Source organism: Dipteris shenzhenensis, chromosome 8 (genome assembly GCF_047967505.1).
Source record: "Dipteris shenzhenensis isolate YYH24624 ecotype China chromosome 8, Dip_SZ_1.0, whole genome shotgun sequence".
Classification (NCBI taxonomy): domain Eukaryota; kingdom Viridiplantae; phylum Streptophyta; class Polypodiopsida; order Gleicheniales; family Dipteridaceae; genus Dipteris; species Dipteris shenzhenensis.
Genome location: NC_141603.1, coordinates 15764132 through 15781579, shown reverse-complemented (window position 1 = coordinate 15781579; position 17448 = coordinate 15764132). Strand labels below are relative to the sequence as shown.

The 17448-nt window shown below is 43.0% G+C and overlaps 1 protein-coding gene across 1 annotated transcript in view; it reads left to right on the top strand.

Moving 5' to 3' along the window:
* Window positions 1-17448, top strand: part of LOC147899178 (uncharacterized) — a 121928-nt gene that overhangs the window by 72519 nt on the left and 31961 nt on the right. Inside the window, exon 8 of the mRNA XM_087378573.1 lies at window positions 4944-5046. Within this exon, the coding sequence (XP_087234699.1) occupies window positions 4944-5046 (103 nt within the window). The remainder of the gene's footprint in view (window positions 1-4943; window positions 5047-17448) is intronic.

Sequence of the window (17448 nt, the reverse complement as noted above, 5' to 3'; positions counted from 1 at the left end):
AGATCCTTCAGAAGCATAAATCAAGGAAGTAAATTTTGACGAAAAGCTAGTTTGCACATGGAAGAAGTCCTTACAAATTTACGCATTGAAGAAGTCCTTGAAAATCCAAGTTCTAACCATAACAAAATCACATGGAAAGACCATAGGTCCTCAATGTGGGTGCATTATGACCTTTAGAATATAATCAAGGGAGTGGTAAAGTTCGTCTTCATCAAAATGCTGAAATAAGATATGTTTTGAGAAAGCAAAATCATAGAGAAGTATTTTTAGAAACTTTACATACCCAAAGCATTGATTATGTAAAAATCCCATCTAGCATGTATATTGAAGGGGTATATAAGAACGCCCCTACCTACAGATTTTAATGGACTATATACACCCCTTTTTTAAATTTTGAGATGCTAAAAGTACTCCTTTTGTATAGAAAATTTCAGTTTTTATATTAAGAATCCCCTTATGTATGCTAGTCTCTATAACTCCCCAAGAAAATAAAACCCCTTTTGTTGAATGCACATGCTATCTTACATATTTCTTAGTGAACTCCCTAGACTTATGCACCATTCATGGTTGAAATTGAGCAAGAATGCAAAATGATGTCGCATCCATATGAAAATTTGTGAGCATATGGTCCTCTATGGTCGCCTTGTTGTAGCTCTCCGCCGGACAAGTGCCACTGTCACCCTAGTCGGCTCTGTCCCTAGTCCAGCAAAAATGGAGGGGAGATCTCTTGCCTCATCTGTGTGTCAACGTGCTGACAGTTCTATCGAGCCTCTCTCCTTGCAGATCAATCAATAGAGTTGACTTTAGGATCACCAAACATTTGGGTCTTTTAGAGACATTTGCCATTTTCTATGTTGTTGCCCTGGTCACTCAAAATTTGGGGCTTTTCTTTGAAATCGGGGCTTTTGCCTAATTTCCTGCTCACTTAGAACAAAATTTTATCTAGAGGGACCTTTCCCTCATTTCCTCCATTTTTGTGCACATTTGGGGCTTTTGGCAGTTTGTTGTGCATTGGCCCTCGTGCATTGGGCACTCCTGTTCAAGTACATTTAAGAAGAAATTTGCCCTTGAATTAGTGGATGGACTTTTGCAGGGCAGATTTGTGCATTTGACTGAGTGTTGAGCAATTAGTCGGGCACTCGCATCTGCAGACACTTTGCTGTCATTTTTGCCCGACATTTGCAGATTTGTAGTCAGGTTTTTCGAAAAGCAAGCGCATTTGCAATAATAGCCTGGACGCAGCTGGATCTGTCACAATCTCATCAACATTTATGAGCTACTGTCTCTAGTCCTCGACTTTTGTGAGATAGGCATCTATGCTTCCATCTTGACATTATCCAACTACTTTAGAATGTTGGTGCATCCAGAAGTTGCAATTAGTACATAGTGGTGTATGCAGAGCAATGCGGACAGCATCTCTTGGGGAATGCCCCGTGAGACCCTTTAGGATTGTTGGGACTGGTGACCACTGTTAACCAATATTGGTCTTTTACAGCCAGTGAAAGAAATCTTTTCTAAGACTTGCCATATTGTGAGTACTTGCTTAGCTAGCTTGTGTGCTAGACCGAGGACTTTGCTTTAGTGCTCCAAGACGTCCTGTAGGTAACTTCCCAACTTTTTGTTTTGTTGGGTTTGCACGGTGTCCCTGCTGTCCCTATTTTTTTCTCTTATGTGTGCATAGGCTTGATATTTTAGGAGCATGTAATGCCCATTTTCTACCTCCCTTGTTGGGTAGATTTTGCAGATTCTTGCATCTCTTGGGATCCTAGGTTTTGACCACCTGCCCCTCTCCACCTCTAGGTCACATGAGCTGTCCTCGTTTTGCAGACTAAATGCCTTTCCTCATGAGTGTAGATTAAAATACGATGGCCCCATGTAAAGCTCGTAAGATACATGAGTCAAGGACCCGACCAATGTCTAGTTATGCATAAGTAAACATAGTGTTGTGGGCATTTCATGTGTATATGCTCCTTAGTCTCCACTGTACATATCACGGTGGATGCGGTGCATAGTCGTAGGTCTTTGTGATGTTGTGTGGTTGTGATCTGGCATGCGGCCTCTATTTGAAAGCTATGAGTGAGGTTCTGAACTGACAAATTGGTATTCGTACTTCATGGAGAGGTTCTAAATGCCTTTCCTCATGAGTGTAGATTAAAATACGATGGCCCCATGAGTCAAGGACCCGACTAATGTCTAGTTATGCATAAGTAAACATCTGGTAGTGTTGTGGGCATTTCATGTGTATATGCTCCTTAGTCTCCACCGTACATATCACGGTGGATGCGGTGCACAGTCTTAGGTCTTTGTGATGTTGTGTGGTAGTGATCTGGCACGCGGCCTCTATTTGAAAGCTATGAGTGAGGTTCTGAACTGACAAATTGCTATTCGTACTTCATGGAGAGGTGGACTTGTATTTGAAAGCCATGAGTGAGGTTCTGAACTGACAAATGGCTATTCATACTTTATGAGGAGGTAGCCTGACATCTGGATGAAACGACCCTTAGGACAAGCTCTTTGTAGAAGGTCATTCTCCTAGCATGTGGCTATTTTGGGGCTATCCTTGTCCAATGAATGTACATCTGCAATAAGTCGCCTTTGATGACCTGATGAATCTGCTCAAGAAGGGAGTATCTAGGGACTAGTAATCTGGAGTTATGTGATGAATAGGCATAGCATGTGGATGAAACTATCCAACATTGCCCACCCTTCTTGGCTACGAGCTGCATGGATAATGAAAGGGATCCCCAAGGTCATGCTGTTGAACTTGATCAAGATATGTGATGATCTCAAACGAGGTGTGAGTGTATAGATGTTTCGCTGTGAGCTGTGCGAGTATGGTAGCATATGGGGATGCACCTCTTCCCTAGATCATGTGTGAGAACATCATGACCTGTGGCCTCTCCAGGCCAACTGACTGATGCATCCCCTTTGAGTTCTACTACGTAAAAGGATCCTACATGTAGGTCTATCATGATGGAAAGTTTTGCTATGGCCACATGCAAGAGATGATTTGTATGCTCCATCAAGAAGATCACACGAATCAAAGTATGGGCGAGTCAAATGGGAGTGATCCAAGCTTGCTGGGCATGCTGTGTGCTGTGGCTCCACGTTGGACTTGAAAAACTTAGCAAACCGAAACATCATTGTAGCTAAAGGGAAGGAAATCAACCCAGTTTTGTTAGCCTAAGGATGTGGGATAGGCAAAGACGAGATCCTCATGAATGCGTTAAACTAAGTTACCTTTTACAGAGGAAGAGCTGGTGGAAGGATGCAAATGCCATCCATGATGCTCAAAGTTGAAGTAGTGGAAGCAAAACGGATAAAAAGGGCACGTGTGACAAGTGCAGGAAAATGAGACATTATGAGAGGACATGCAGAAAGAAGAAGGCTGATCAAGCTCAAATACATCACTGATGTGTAACCAAGATTTTCAAAAAGTCCATCTCATTGAGGTGTAATGATATTAATAGTTACGTGTGAGGACATCTGTCTACAGCTCAATTATGAGCAGGAAATACCTTTAAATGAAACAGACTGATTCATGTGTCACATGCTTACCTAAGGACGTCGATTTGTGTAGCCAAGTGATATTAGATGGACCTATTCTATTCTCATGTCAAATGAATGAGTTGGACATATTCTATTCTCATGCAATTGTAATAAAAGTTAAGGATAAAGTGATATTAGTTCTGTTAAAACCCAAATAGGTGAGAGTTCTACAACTAGCATAATAATTTGTCATGTTTTAGTCTTGCTATCATATTGCGTTTGTATTTTGGCATGTTCAAACTCTTTATCGTAGAATAATGAATAGGGAGGGGATGGGCTCACTGTTATTTTGCACGACAAGTGTCATGCCTCTGATGATTTAAGCATTTGTTGTGTCACAATGGTGTTGGGACTATGCCATCATTTAGTCTGCTTGCAACGTGGCCTACATATGGGTCTCATCTGGGGTTTTAGGTCAGCCATAACATGTCATGGGTCTCCTCTCCATTCTTATGTTGCTCTACATGGTCTCAGACTTGTGTGATCATGACCTCCAGAGTCCACTCCAATAGAGCCTTTGTTTTCTTGGATGACTAAGAACTAGCCACCATTTCTATTTCTTTGTTGGAGGTTGGGTATAGGGCATTTGACTTCAATGATTTTTAGATTATCTCGGCCACCAAACTACATAGGCATGGGCTAGCTGCCCATCATTTGTGATAGTTGGATTCATATAGCTACTATGGCCAATAATTTACTCACCACACATCATGTGTGATAGCTGGATTTGGTCTTTCATTGACTCACCAAGCATATCAAAGTGCATTATTGCTTCATTTTGAAGAGGCTGATTGCAAGAAGGTAGAGCTTGTCTGTCGTCACTGTGTGGACAATGTTGCTGATGTCTTCACCAAAGGACCCATGAAGGAATAATCTGTAAAGTTCGAGAGTCCTTGGACTAAGGCAAGTGTGTCACCATCTCTCTTTTTCTTTTTCTGTTTTAGTTTTAGTTTTTAGTTTTTAGTTTTTTGAGAGGGGCGGGGGGAGGGGATGTTCAGATATCACTAAGATATTAGACATAGCTAAGTTAGTATGGTTAGGAGTAACTTGTCGGCCACCCCGCTGCCATTGGTGCGTTTTTTGTATGTGCTTTGCAATACTTTTGATATGTATCTCCTAGAGCTCATTTATCATTTACTAGAGTTTGAGGTACTTGTCTCGACATTCGATGTTTTTAGCCCTAGATGGACTCATTGTATTTTTTCAGTCTCATCTCTTATGCATGTGATATTGCTACTTCAGCTATACATATTTTTTGTCAGGATTTATTTCACATGCATTTAGTGACTCCTGCATTTAAGTGAGGTAGAGGTGCTCTCTAAATAGGAATGATCTGTTTCTATTTTTTAATGATTTTTAAAATGGTGAACTGATGGAGACTCATTTCTTTGCAGGCCAAGGAGGATGGGGACAAACCTGGGCTTGTGGCAATTCTGCAAAAGGTGCTGCAATTGTATGCTGCTCGAGTCTTGTCTAAACGAAGCTATGCGGTTAAAGGTAATACATGCAGTAATTTAATGCTTAGAAAAATCCATGTGGTGTCACAATTATAATGTTTTTCTTCAATCATCCATTGATGCCTCATGGCTTGGCATTCACGTAGGGGCTATCTTTTGCAGGTTAGTACAAGGACTACAAAACTTTCATAGTTTAAAACTAAGATAGAAAATGGAATATGGCTTTCATAGTTTCATCTTTCCGTAAGGGCACTTGATACAAGAGTCTACTAGGAACAATAGGGAAAGGGAAGATTTAGAAATGTCTTTCCAGATTGTTCATTGGTTACTGACCTCATGTTATTGTCTGCATTTGCATGGATTTTCATTTTGTTTACTTTTATATCCTATGGCGTTTTATGGGCTATGCACATTCTCTATGTCAATACTATCTTGATGAATGAATTGCTCAATAGTTTGACTTGCAAGAGTTTGGAGATGGTGGGAGCTCAAAAATGCGGAGCTCAACTGAATGAGATTGCAAGAATGAAGCACAAGAGGGCTGTCAACATGACAAAACCCTAAAACCCTGGGGTGAGTCAAATGGACCGTACTACTAACTCAACCATTAACTATGGTTAGGGGGAACACCTTAGAAGGAAAAACTTCCCCCAACCCTTCTAACTAACTAATACATTAGCCATTGCCTTAAATATTACAATATCTCCAACACCCTCTGCAGTGACAATGTCTTGGTGTACAAGGACTGATCTCAATCACCCAATGGAAAAGTAAGCCCAAAAGCTTTGCATAATGCTTCAAACTTTCTGGAGAGGCCTTGGTGAAAAGATCTGCAACATTCTGATGTGTAGAATCGTAGATCAAAATGATCTCTCTTGCATGTCTCTCTGACATAATGATAATGGATCTCAATTTAATTTGTGCGTGCATGAAACAGAACTCCGCGCCACCACAATAGCACTTTGACGGTGGTGAAAGGATCTGCAATGTTTTGATGTGTAGGATAGTAGATCAAACTGCTCTCTCTTGCATGTAACCTATCTCTGAGATAATCATAATGGATTCCAATGTGTTCCGTGCGTGTATGAAACACAGAATTCCATGCCACCTCAATAGCACTCTGATTGTCAATGAGTATGGGAGTAGATGGCTGCAAACCACCACGAAGACCTGCAGTCACTTTGTTGAGCTATATGCATTCAATTGTAATTGTGAAATCTGCTGTGTACTCAGCTTCACAAGATAAGTTGCCATAGTGGATTACTACTATCAAGTGAGTTGTTTCATTGGCTGCTCATTTTGGTTGGACAGTACATCAGCTGGATAGAAAAACAGCCTTCTTTATGGGGACATGGTGTATGTGAGCCAGCTTTTGTTTGCAGGTGCCTTGTCAGGGACATAAAGTATGCAAACTCCACAAGGCGCTTTATAGGCTGAAACAATATGAAAAAATTCTTACATTTTTTACTAATCGGGGTCTACTAGAGAATAGTCCGACTATGAGTACCCTTATGTCAAGAAAGACAAAAAGGATTTGCTGATTATCATCTCGTATGTGGATGATATGCTGCTCACAAGCACAAAAGAAGAGAAAATTTCAGAATTTAAGAAGAATCTTGAAGCTTCATTTGAGATGTCTGATATGGGCTTATTACACTATTATTTGGGCATTCAGTTTATGCAAACAAATGAAGGCATTGTGCTCAAACAGTCAAAATACATTCAGGGACAGTTACAAAGGCTCAATTTTCAGGACTGCAAGCCTGTTTCACCTCCCATGGAGCCAAGGTTGAGGCTGTCCATGCAAGATGCAGGTAAACCTTTTAATGCTGTTGTATACAGTCCGGCTGTTGGATGCCTTAGCATTACCCGCCCAGATATCAGTTCAATATGCCCCAGTTGAGCAGGTATATGCACAGCCCAAACACACACAATGGTGTGCTATAAAACATGTTTTCAGATATTTGCAGGGTACTTAGCCTCTTTGTCTGTTCTATGCCAGGGGGGATGACTCCGACTTGCTTGCTTTCATTGATTTAGATTGGGATAGTGACTATCACAATAGGCATTTGTTTCTTTATTGGTAGTTCATGCATTCCTTGGTCGAGCAATTGTGGGGGCAAAGTTTAAACATAATCTATCCCGTTCTACTGAGATAGCCCTTGGCAACCAACCTTTACCTTGTACCTGTCAATTATACCATTGGATCTTTTAATCTTGTACACCCACGTTGTCCTAATATCTTTCTTCCGTATGGGCAAATCCACCAGCTCCCATGTATTGTTCTTCATGATAGAAACCAATTCTACCTGCATGGCCCTCATCCAATGCTCATTGTCTTGAGTATCCCCAAAATCGCTTGGTTCTTCTGTATTCTTCAGTGAAATCATCCAAAATGAATCAACAAAGCTTGCTCCATTTGTCCCTCCTGAAGCTTGCTCTAGCTTCCTGTGAAGCAGCCCTCTCTTCTCTAACAACCTCCTGCGCATCCGCATGGGTGATAGGATGATCTTGGACCTGATCAGGAGTATCCAAGGTTGCTGTGCGTCAACATTTGCAGTCTGAATATCTGATTTTTCTACTGGCTAGCCTTCAACTGCCAGTGGAAGCAACCCCTGAGTGCGTGTATGCACATGTGTATCAAATCAGTCATGGACTGATCTGAGTTTTCTGCAAAAATCACATCTATAAGGACAAAAATCTTTCTGTACTTTCTGCTCTACCAAGGCTTAAAGGGAGTCACAGTTTTCAAGCCTTGAAAGGGAGTCACAGTTTTCAACGTAAAACCAGACGGAATCTCACACGCTCTTTGAAACCCATCTCGCTCTTCTGAGAGACAGCAATAATTGCGAATGTAACTTCCTTCGTAATAACCAGCAAGTACACTTCTTTTCCACTCTCCCTCTCTCCCTCTCTCTACAAAGACAATAGGGCCCAGGACAACATGTCGGGCTGGACCCCCCCGAAGGTATTTTATTACTTGAAGAGAATCTGTTACAAACGTTCAGCGTAGAGCTGTCTGGTACTCTCGCTCTCTCCTTTCAAAACGTGAAAAATCCCCTTTATTACAAGAGCTTCAAGCTCATTTCAAATTGGCAACATGCCACTTGTCTAAAATCTAGACTAAGTCCTATTACATGCCACTAAGGGCCATTCTGGAGTCTTCAAAGCACTTGGTCACACGAACCGCCTCCTAGATGCTTGTCAGGCTCCCGTAGCGCTTAGGAAAAATAATTCTTCCTAGTACCTGCAACAATTAATTAAAGCGCACCACCATGGCACCCATTAATTGTTAGCGCTTTGCATGCAAATAACACATTGTGGACTAATTCTAGTCACGGTGGGCATCCCCACTGAACACATGTGCACATCTAACAAATATAAAAATTTATATTTATTCTCTGGTTGACCGGAGTCAACACTCTTGATTATAATTAAGGAGCTTTGACCAAGGGTCGAGGCACCTTAATTATAGCCAAGTCTCTCCAACCGAAGTTGGCACATCTTGGTTAACCGGGGTTAACCCTCTTGGCGCATGCCAAGTCTTGTTGACCGAAGTCAACACTCTCTGACCGTAGTCAGCTCTGTAGTTCTCTGGTTAACCGCAGTTAACCCTCTTGGTAATAAACCAAGTCTCCTTGACCGAAGTCAGGTTTACTTGACTAGAGTCAAGTATCTTTGACCATAGTCAATCCTTTGACCATTAAAATGACTCTTTGACCATAATTAACACATATAAAACTCTTTAATTATGATCAAATAAATGGTCAACTGTACTTTGACTTAGGATATTTACATTGTGGTGACATCCCCTCGGCTTCTATTCAGTTGACCTCAACTGAAAAGCTTCCTTGTAAACATCCAAAAGCTGTGGATGATCGGATAACATGTCTTCGTCCATCCACTTGGCATCTAATGCCGTATAATTTTTGAATTTTACAAGATACCTGTAAAACTCCTTACCCTGAGGGCCTTTACGTACAGTATGGTACACAATTTGCTCTGGCTGAAGGACTTCCTCCAGCTCATCCACTTCTGGTGGATCCTCTGATACTGGTTCTGTAGGCTCTGGTCCCTGGAATTTCTTTAGAAGACTCACATGGAATGCATTGTGAATCCTCCAATGCTCTGGCAATGCTAATCTGTATGCAACCTCATTTATTCTTTCTGTAACCCTGAAAGGGCCATAGTATCTGGGAGATAACTTTGCATACACTTTCTGTTTTCCTTTAAACTTGCGGAGCCTAGGTTTTTCAAACCTCAAAAGTACCCAGTCCCCTTCCTTGAGATCTAACTGTCTCCTATGCTTATTTGTAGCTCTTTTATGTTTCTCTTGAGACCTTTCAATTGCTGTCCGGACTTGGCTGTAAGCTGTCTGGAGGTCTCTCACAAACTGATCAGCTGCAAATATTTCATCTTTGGTCCTCAATATAGGTGGCAAAATCACCTTTTCATATATGACCTCAAAAGGGGCTTTCCCTGTAGAGCTATGTACTGTATTATTGTAAGCAAACTCTACTAACGGTAGGTACTTTTCCCAGTCTGAACTTTGGTCACCCACGTAGCATTTCAGCATATCCAAAATTGTAGAATTTGCTACTTCACTTTGACCATCTGTCTGGGGATGGAAAGAAGAAGAAAAATTCAGATTCGTCCCCATGTTATCAAATAAAGCTCTCCAGAATAGACTGGTCATTCTGGGATCTCGATCACTAACAATGGACTTAGGCATACCATGATGTTTAAAAATTTGTGCCATGAAAAGCTTAGCCATATGGTCTGTCTTTATGGTTTTGCGAACTGGATGAAATGAGCTTGCTTGCTGAATCTATCAATGATAGTCCAAATCCCATCATTCCCTGACTTTGATCTCGGCAAATCAAAAATAAAGTCCATTGTAATACTTTCCCATGGTGCCTGAGGCACGGGAAGAGGCATAAGTAGGCCAGGTGCCTTCCGTTGTGTGGATAAAAATGAAAAAATATTTTTCACTTGTTGCATGTTGCTGGGTGAGTGCATAGCTATGTATATAGCTAGTTGGTTGTGGAAATGAGCTATGAATACTCTCATGAAGGACTCCACACTGATGATATATTGTCTTGAGATGGAAGACACTTCTACAGGGACTCTGGGAGATAATGAAGTGCAGTGTGGTTGCAGCAGGCAATCCAGAGTAGGGTGATGGTGTTTTGCTGAGGAATGACATGTGTGCTTCATGGTTTTCCAATGCCATATGTGCATGAAAGCACGAGTTTTTTTGTTGAGAATGCTTTGCTTCCAGTGTGTCAGGATTGGCTTCATGGTTGTGTGATAGTCTGTGGGGAACTGAGCATTACATGCTGGTTAGCAGGATATGTGCAAAGGTGGAGTGCCTAAGGTTGAGTATAGGCACTAATTGCCTTGGTATAATTTGAAGGAAAGAGTGGGAGAGTGGTGAAAAAGCAAAAGGTGACGTGGCCATAATCAAAAAAGCATGCATGCAGGTGGCTACGTGAAAAGGAAGAGGAAGCTTCTCGACGACGATGCTGGCATGCTACGTGAAGGACTACTTTAGAAGGAGTTCGTGAATAGAGGGAAGGACCGTGGAAGCTGATCAACTGGGCTGCGGTTGCTATGATCTGAAAGGAGGTTACATGTTAGGTGTGTGGTGAGCTTCTGGGAGCTGGAGGGCTACGAGACATTAGAGAGACTGTGAGCAAGAGAGGTGGGTGTGGAAGGAAGGACGTGTGAGCTGAGAAGGAGCTGCTGCTCGTCGAGGGGGTCGCAATGACTACAGGAGAGAGCCTGTGAGTTTGTAAAGGGTGGTGGACAGCCGGAGGATCTCAGACGACAGAGAGAGAGGCTTGCTGATGGACTACGTCGTAGAAGAGCTCCTTGGCTACTAGTAGATGAAAACACGAGACTGTGAGATAAGGAGGAGCGGTTGCTGGTGTAGAGGATTGCGCACAGAGAGAGGACACCGGCGAGTTTCTGAGAGTGGAAGGAATAAAGTGCATATTCACGAGCCAGGAGCTTTCGCAGTATATGAGCTCTGTGAGCAGTTGAGGACGATTTAGAGGTGATGAGCAGACTGTGGAGTTTGGGCGTCAGAGCAAGATAAGCTACAGCAGGCCTTCGATCATGAGCTGAGTTACCAGAGTCGTCGCTATTGATGAAGGCTTAGGGGATTTAGTCGAGGATGCTTGCTAGGAGATCGCAACAGCAGCGCTGGGGGTCGCGGATTCGAAAGGAAGGAGTCGAGAAGGGATGCCGTTGGGAGAGAAGCTGATCGTGGGTGGGGGCTAGACACTTTTGGTAAGGAAGCTGTGAGGAGGAGAACTGAGATTGAAGGGGGGGTCTCTGACGATGTGTCTTGGCGTAGAGAAACTTCTAAGTGCTCGGTGATGATGAGCTGAGAGGAGCTGGTGGTGCTTACAAAGGTCCTGTTTTCCTGAGTAGTGTGATTGAAGGAGAGGCTGGGTGACAGAGTCCATGAGCTCCACAGAAGTTGAAATTATGGGTCGACCATATTTTAGGGGTACACATTCACTTCAGAGCTGACTGCAGGAAGGTTATGGCTTCACAGATGTCGGTGGTGTTGAGAGGACTTTGGTACTGGAAATTCCTAGTGATGACGATCCATTTGTAGTTGGCTAAGCAGGGTTTTCAGTTGAAGAGAGGCAGTTGTTAGTACATACAACTATGGGCAGGAGAAGCCATAGTCTCAACTATGCATGTGGGTCTAGAGAAGGAAGAAGGATGCTATGCAGGATGAAAGAGATGGGCAACAGAGGCGCTATGAACTCCATATGCAAGAGATGAATTCAGTGCTTGGGTTATTATGGGAAGGGATCAAGATGGAGAGTTTATTAAATTGGAAGGGTAGCTCTTAGAAGAGGAAGAAGTGAACAGTAGGAGCGCATCGGTGGGATTGGATGCATTTGAAGCTGAATGTTTTCTGAGTTATTGAAGGAAGAAGTCCACTTGTCTTGAATTGTGTGGTCCACTGGGTTTTTGTTTGAGGTTGTCTGGCTTCCAGGAGAAGTGTGGCCAGAGTGTGAGTTGTATCAAAAGGTATAAGTAGAGACAATGATGTTAAATGGATGTCTTTTGCCTTGTGATTGTGTTGTTCGGGTGTTTTAAACGTGGATGAGGGTGGCTGTGAAGGTGGGTTAGGCTCTACTGCTTTTGTCCATCCACCGTCTATCATACTTCACTTTCTGACACGTAAGGCATTCAGTAACAAACTGATGTATATCTTTCCGCATCCCTGGCCAAAAGAAATACCTCTCTAGTGCTAGAGTTGTTGCCGTAATTCCTCTGTGTCCAGCATAGGGAGGTGCATGGCATTCCTCCAAAATCTTTTTCCTCATCTCCTGGGTGATGCATAGGCAATCATCTTTGATTAAATACCCATCTTTCAGGGAATAGTGACTGGTGGATTGCCCCTCTTGCATTTGCTGTAAAATTTCACCAAAATCTGAATCATGAGGATATTGCTCCCTCATGCCTTCCAGGTCCTGATGATAAGCAATAGTCACATTATTGACCTGGGGTCTTCGGGACAAGGCATTTGCCACTCTGTTCCGAATTCCTGGGGTATGGACAATCTGAAAATGATACATTGACAGCATATTTGCCCATTTCATATGCTTCTCGGAAAGCTTGGTCTGAGTCAAAAAGTATCTCAGACTTTGGTGATGTGTCTTAACAGTAAAATCTGCACCCAAAAGATAGTGCTTCCATGTATGGATGGCATGAACTACAGCCAATAACTCTTTCTCATAGATTCCTAGATATCTTTCTGCATCCCGAAGTCTCCTACTTTCATAGGCTACTACATGACCATTCTGATGCAATGCAGCCCCAACACATTCTCCACAAGCATCGCAATCAACATCAAAAGATTGATAAAGATCCGGGACAACAAGAATAGGCTCTGTAGTCAACTTCTCCTTGAGTGTATTGAATGCTTTCTTATGTGATATTCCCCATGTGAAGGCTGCATTTTTCTTAGTAAGGTATGTAATGGAGCTGCGATATCAGCAAAATGTCTGATAAACCTTCTGTAGTAAGAACACAGGCCTAGGAAACTTCGAACTTCATGCACAGTTTTCAGCTCTGGCCATTCCTGAATGGCACGGATCTTCGCTGGATCCATTTGTATCCCATTCTTGGATATTATATGCCCCAGATAGTGGATTTCTTCCAAGAAGAATTCACTTTTCTTGCTGTTTGCATAGAGCTGATGATTTCTCAGCTCTTGAAACACTATAGCAAGATGTTCTCTGTGCTCTTCTCCTGTCTTAGAAAAGACTAAGATATCATCAAAGAAAGTACCCGTAAAATGCATGTACTTTCGGAAGATGCGATCCATCATTCTATTGAATGTGGATGGAGCATTTGTCAACCCAAAAGGCATTACTAAGTATTCATACAACCCGAATGTAGTGCGGAATGCTGTCTTGTGCACATCCTGAGGTTGTATCCTCACTTGGTGATAACCACTCTTTAAGTCTATCCTGCTGAAAACTGAAGCTCCATTTAACTGATCTAGGACATCATCAATGCGCGGAATAGGGAATCTATTCTTGATGGTCATTTTGTTCAGTGCACGATAATCGACGCACATATGGAATGAACCATCTTTCTTCTGTACCAACAGTACAGAGGAACAAAAAGGAGACGAGCTGGGCTGAATCAACCCTTTGGACAGCAAATCTTGTACCTGAGCCATAATCTCCTCTCTCTGAGTCGCACTGACTCTGTAAGGTGGTCTGTTTGGTGGCTCACTACCAGGCATTAACTCTATCTGATGATCTTCTAGCCTCTCTAGGGGTAACTCCCCTGGCAAAGTATCAGAAAAGCAATCTTTAAAGTTTACAAGAAACTGAAACTTATCTTTGTCTGCATCATTCATTTCAGCATGCATATCATTCTCTTTTTCTTTTACAAAAACCATGTACGCAGAAATTGCAGACTTTATTGCTTTACCACATGTAACATCAGATACAATGGGGATAGTGTCCCCTTTATTCCTGGCAATTAAACGCTGATTTTTCCCCCTATTCACAAACTCCAGCACTCTTTGAGGAAGAGTCAACTTCACTACCTTGCGATGAAACCAAGGCATTCCCAAGAGTACATCATGATGTTTCAATGGAGAAATGAAGAAGTCTTCCTGATCCACATAACTTTGAACATGAAGACGGAGCTTCCCTATCAAGGGAGTAACTGGCACAGGATTCCCACAGAACATATGATCGGCATCCAAAGCCCTGCCCAACTCCTCCGTCTTTATTCCCAGCCTCAGGGCTAGATCCTCTGATATGAAATTATCAGTAGCCCCTGGATCAAATAAAATTAGCGCTTGCTGGTCTCTAACTTTGCCCCATGATAGCAGCAATTCTCGTTCTTTTGGGTTCGAAGCATGACCCAGTATGTTAGGAATTCCCCCCACCATTGGCTTTTGCGGTCCTCGTGGCTTCTCTGCCTCTTTTCCCTTCGAAGTTGAAGGCTTTTCTGGGCACTGGGCAGCCACATGCCCCTCTTTGCCACACCTGAAGCATTTCCCATCTCTATGGAATTCCGCTATCTGTTCAGGGGTGAATAGAGATTTGCCCTTATAAGTCTTTGAAAATTGAGTACCCCTCGGCTTCTGAGGCTGAAACCCTTTCTTTTCAGCCTTGGGGTACTCTTTCTTTTCTGATTTTGAAAAATCAGTTTTCTTTTTATCAGCACGTCCTGCATGCAAGGATGGCACTGTAGATGGATCTTGTAGCGGCACAAGACTCGCTACTGAAGCTGAATGCATAAGGTCTTGAATGTTCTTTGCCCCCAAAGCATTCACTACTGCCTGAATTCTTGGAGTGAGACCTGCTCTGTACTTTCTCATTTGGGTGCCTTTGGAGATCTTTTTGAAAGGTGCAACCTGCAAATAAGCATCCCAAAACTTTTGGTTGTACACATCCACTGTATCTCCTGCATCCATATGCAAGCTGTCCCAATCTTGAAGAACATGGTCTCTAAACTGTTTAGGCATAAACTGCTGGTAGAAGGCTTTCTTGAAGTCCTTCCACTTCCTTGGGGCTGACCCATCTGTGGTCTGTGCACTCCACCATGCACTAGCTGTTGCTGTCAAGTGCAAACTGACCATTCTTAGCTTGGAGGATTCTGAAAATTTTTCTGTACCGAATGCAGCATCAAACTGCTTGATGAACTGCAATGCTTTGTCTGTATGACCATACTGTCCATTGTAGGTCACAAACTTGACAGATTTTCCTCCCTCTTTAAATTCCTTGGTCTCTTTGGAAGACTTTCTCTTCCTAGACTTCTTGTGTTTCCTTCTTTTCCTGGATGGTTTATCTGATAAGGAAGAAGAAGACACAGAAGTCGAACTCGAGGTAGACGGTGATGGACTAGGAGATCGGTGATGATGCCTCGATCTCTTTCTGCTATGGGACCGTCCCCTATGAGATCTCTCTTTCTCAGGCTGTACACGAGAGTGTGCCTCTGGCATTGGCACGTCATATACTGCATTAGGCATAGCTTCTGCTTGAAACAAATGTTGAGCCCTTGGATCCCTTTTGAGATTTTCCATCTCTTGTATACGAGTGCGTACCATCTGTTCAAATTCTTGTTGAGTTTGCGGCACACTTCTCTGTCTTCGATGTACATCCCTATAATGTGAATCCCACTGGATAGGTGATTGATCCATATTCTGAGATCTCAACAAGAGGTGTTTTGCATTCACAACTTGTGCCAGTAATTGGGCTATCAGTTCAAAGCATAAACCCACAAGATTGCTGAAGCATCAACAATTGTATTCCCTCTTTTTCTAGCTACTGCAAAAAAAAACACTCAGAAGCATCTGATTCATCTTCCCAGTGTACAAAGACATGCTTTTTCTTTTTCTGCAAATCTCTGATTTCTCTGCTTTTCTGCTGCTTTTCTGACAGTAGAAGTCTGACAGATAAGTGAAAATTGCTAGCAGAAACAGTCTCTGCAACTGTTCTTTTTTTTTTTGTTGAAAAGAACAGTAACCAGATAGAGTAACTGGCTAGTTACTCTAACCAAACTGATTGGTTCTGGTCTGGTTAGTTTGCAATTGGACTAACTAGACTGGTCACAGTCTGGTTACAGTGACCAAACTAGACTGGTTGGGTCAACTAACCAAAGTTAACCACTGGTCTGCTACGTCAGCCTGCCACGTGTCTTGCCACGTCATCTGCTGGGCTGGCTGCCATGTCTCTGCCACATCACCCTTGCCAGGTCATCTGCCATGTCAGCTTACACTCTGTCACTTGCCACATCAGCTGACACATGTCAAAATGACACATCAGCACTGTTTTGTGCACTGCCACATGTCATCAGTGCCAAGTCAACACACATCCTCCACGTTGCCATGTGTCACTCTGTCAAATCCCTAGCATTCCTCTTAGGCCGCGCTTGCGTGAAAGCCTCTATGATCTCTGTTGGCGTCTCTGTCAGACAATGAGCCTGCGCCTCCGTGAAAAAGTCGCTACCCGTGAAGGTGTCTTCCTCTGCGTTAAAATCACCAACTCTATCCTCCGTCAGACACACGATTCTCTCAGGGACTCAGCACATAGGTTGCTGCACAGAGTATTGAGGTCGGTGGGTGGTCTCCGGTCGCTGAGATCACGAAAATTGGTTGCTGAGGTTAAACACTAGGTGGGATCGTAGAAAATAAGGGAACTGCGCTTCAACATTTGCAATGCCCCCTCGTTTCTACACCTTGGGGTCAATGAAGCCTCGGCGCCTATGCAACTGGCTCAACTCCTTGTTGACGCTACTTTGACAATAGAGAAATCAAAGGCGTCCATCTTCGGAGCGGCACCATTAACCGGTCTATTCTCACGTCGCCAATTTTGTGCACAAACTATTTCCACGTCAATTGCTTGCGATCGCACGAAAACAGGAAGTGCTCCTTCCAGTGCACCGGTCCTTAGCATAATTCGTAACTCCTATACTCACAGCGTCAAGTGACGCGTCATCTGGAAATCTCTATTAGAGGTGTCACGTAGGCATTTTCTTCGTCGTTAGCACGGCCTTCGTGCAAGCTTTTGGAACGGCAATTCATTGCTGTTGCTTCAGCCTGTTCTCACGTTTTCCTCGGATTGTCACTCCCATGAAAGACAGCGAACCAAGGCTCTGATACCAATAAAACCAGACGGAATCTCACACGCTCTTTGAAACCCATCTCGCTCTTCTGAGAGACAGCAATAATTGCGAACGTAACTTCGTTCGTAATAACCAGCAAGTACACTTCTTTTCCACTCTCCCTCTCTCTCAAAGACAATAGGGCCCAGGACAACATGTCGGGCTGGACCCCCCCGAAGGTATTTTATTACTTGAAGAGAATCTGTTACAAAAGTTCAGCGTAGAGCTGTCTGGTACTCTCTCTCTCTCTCCTTTCAAAACGTGAAAATCCCCCTTTATTACA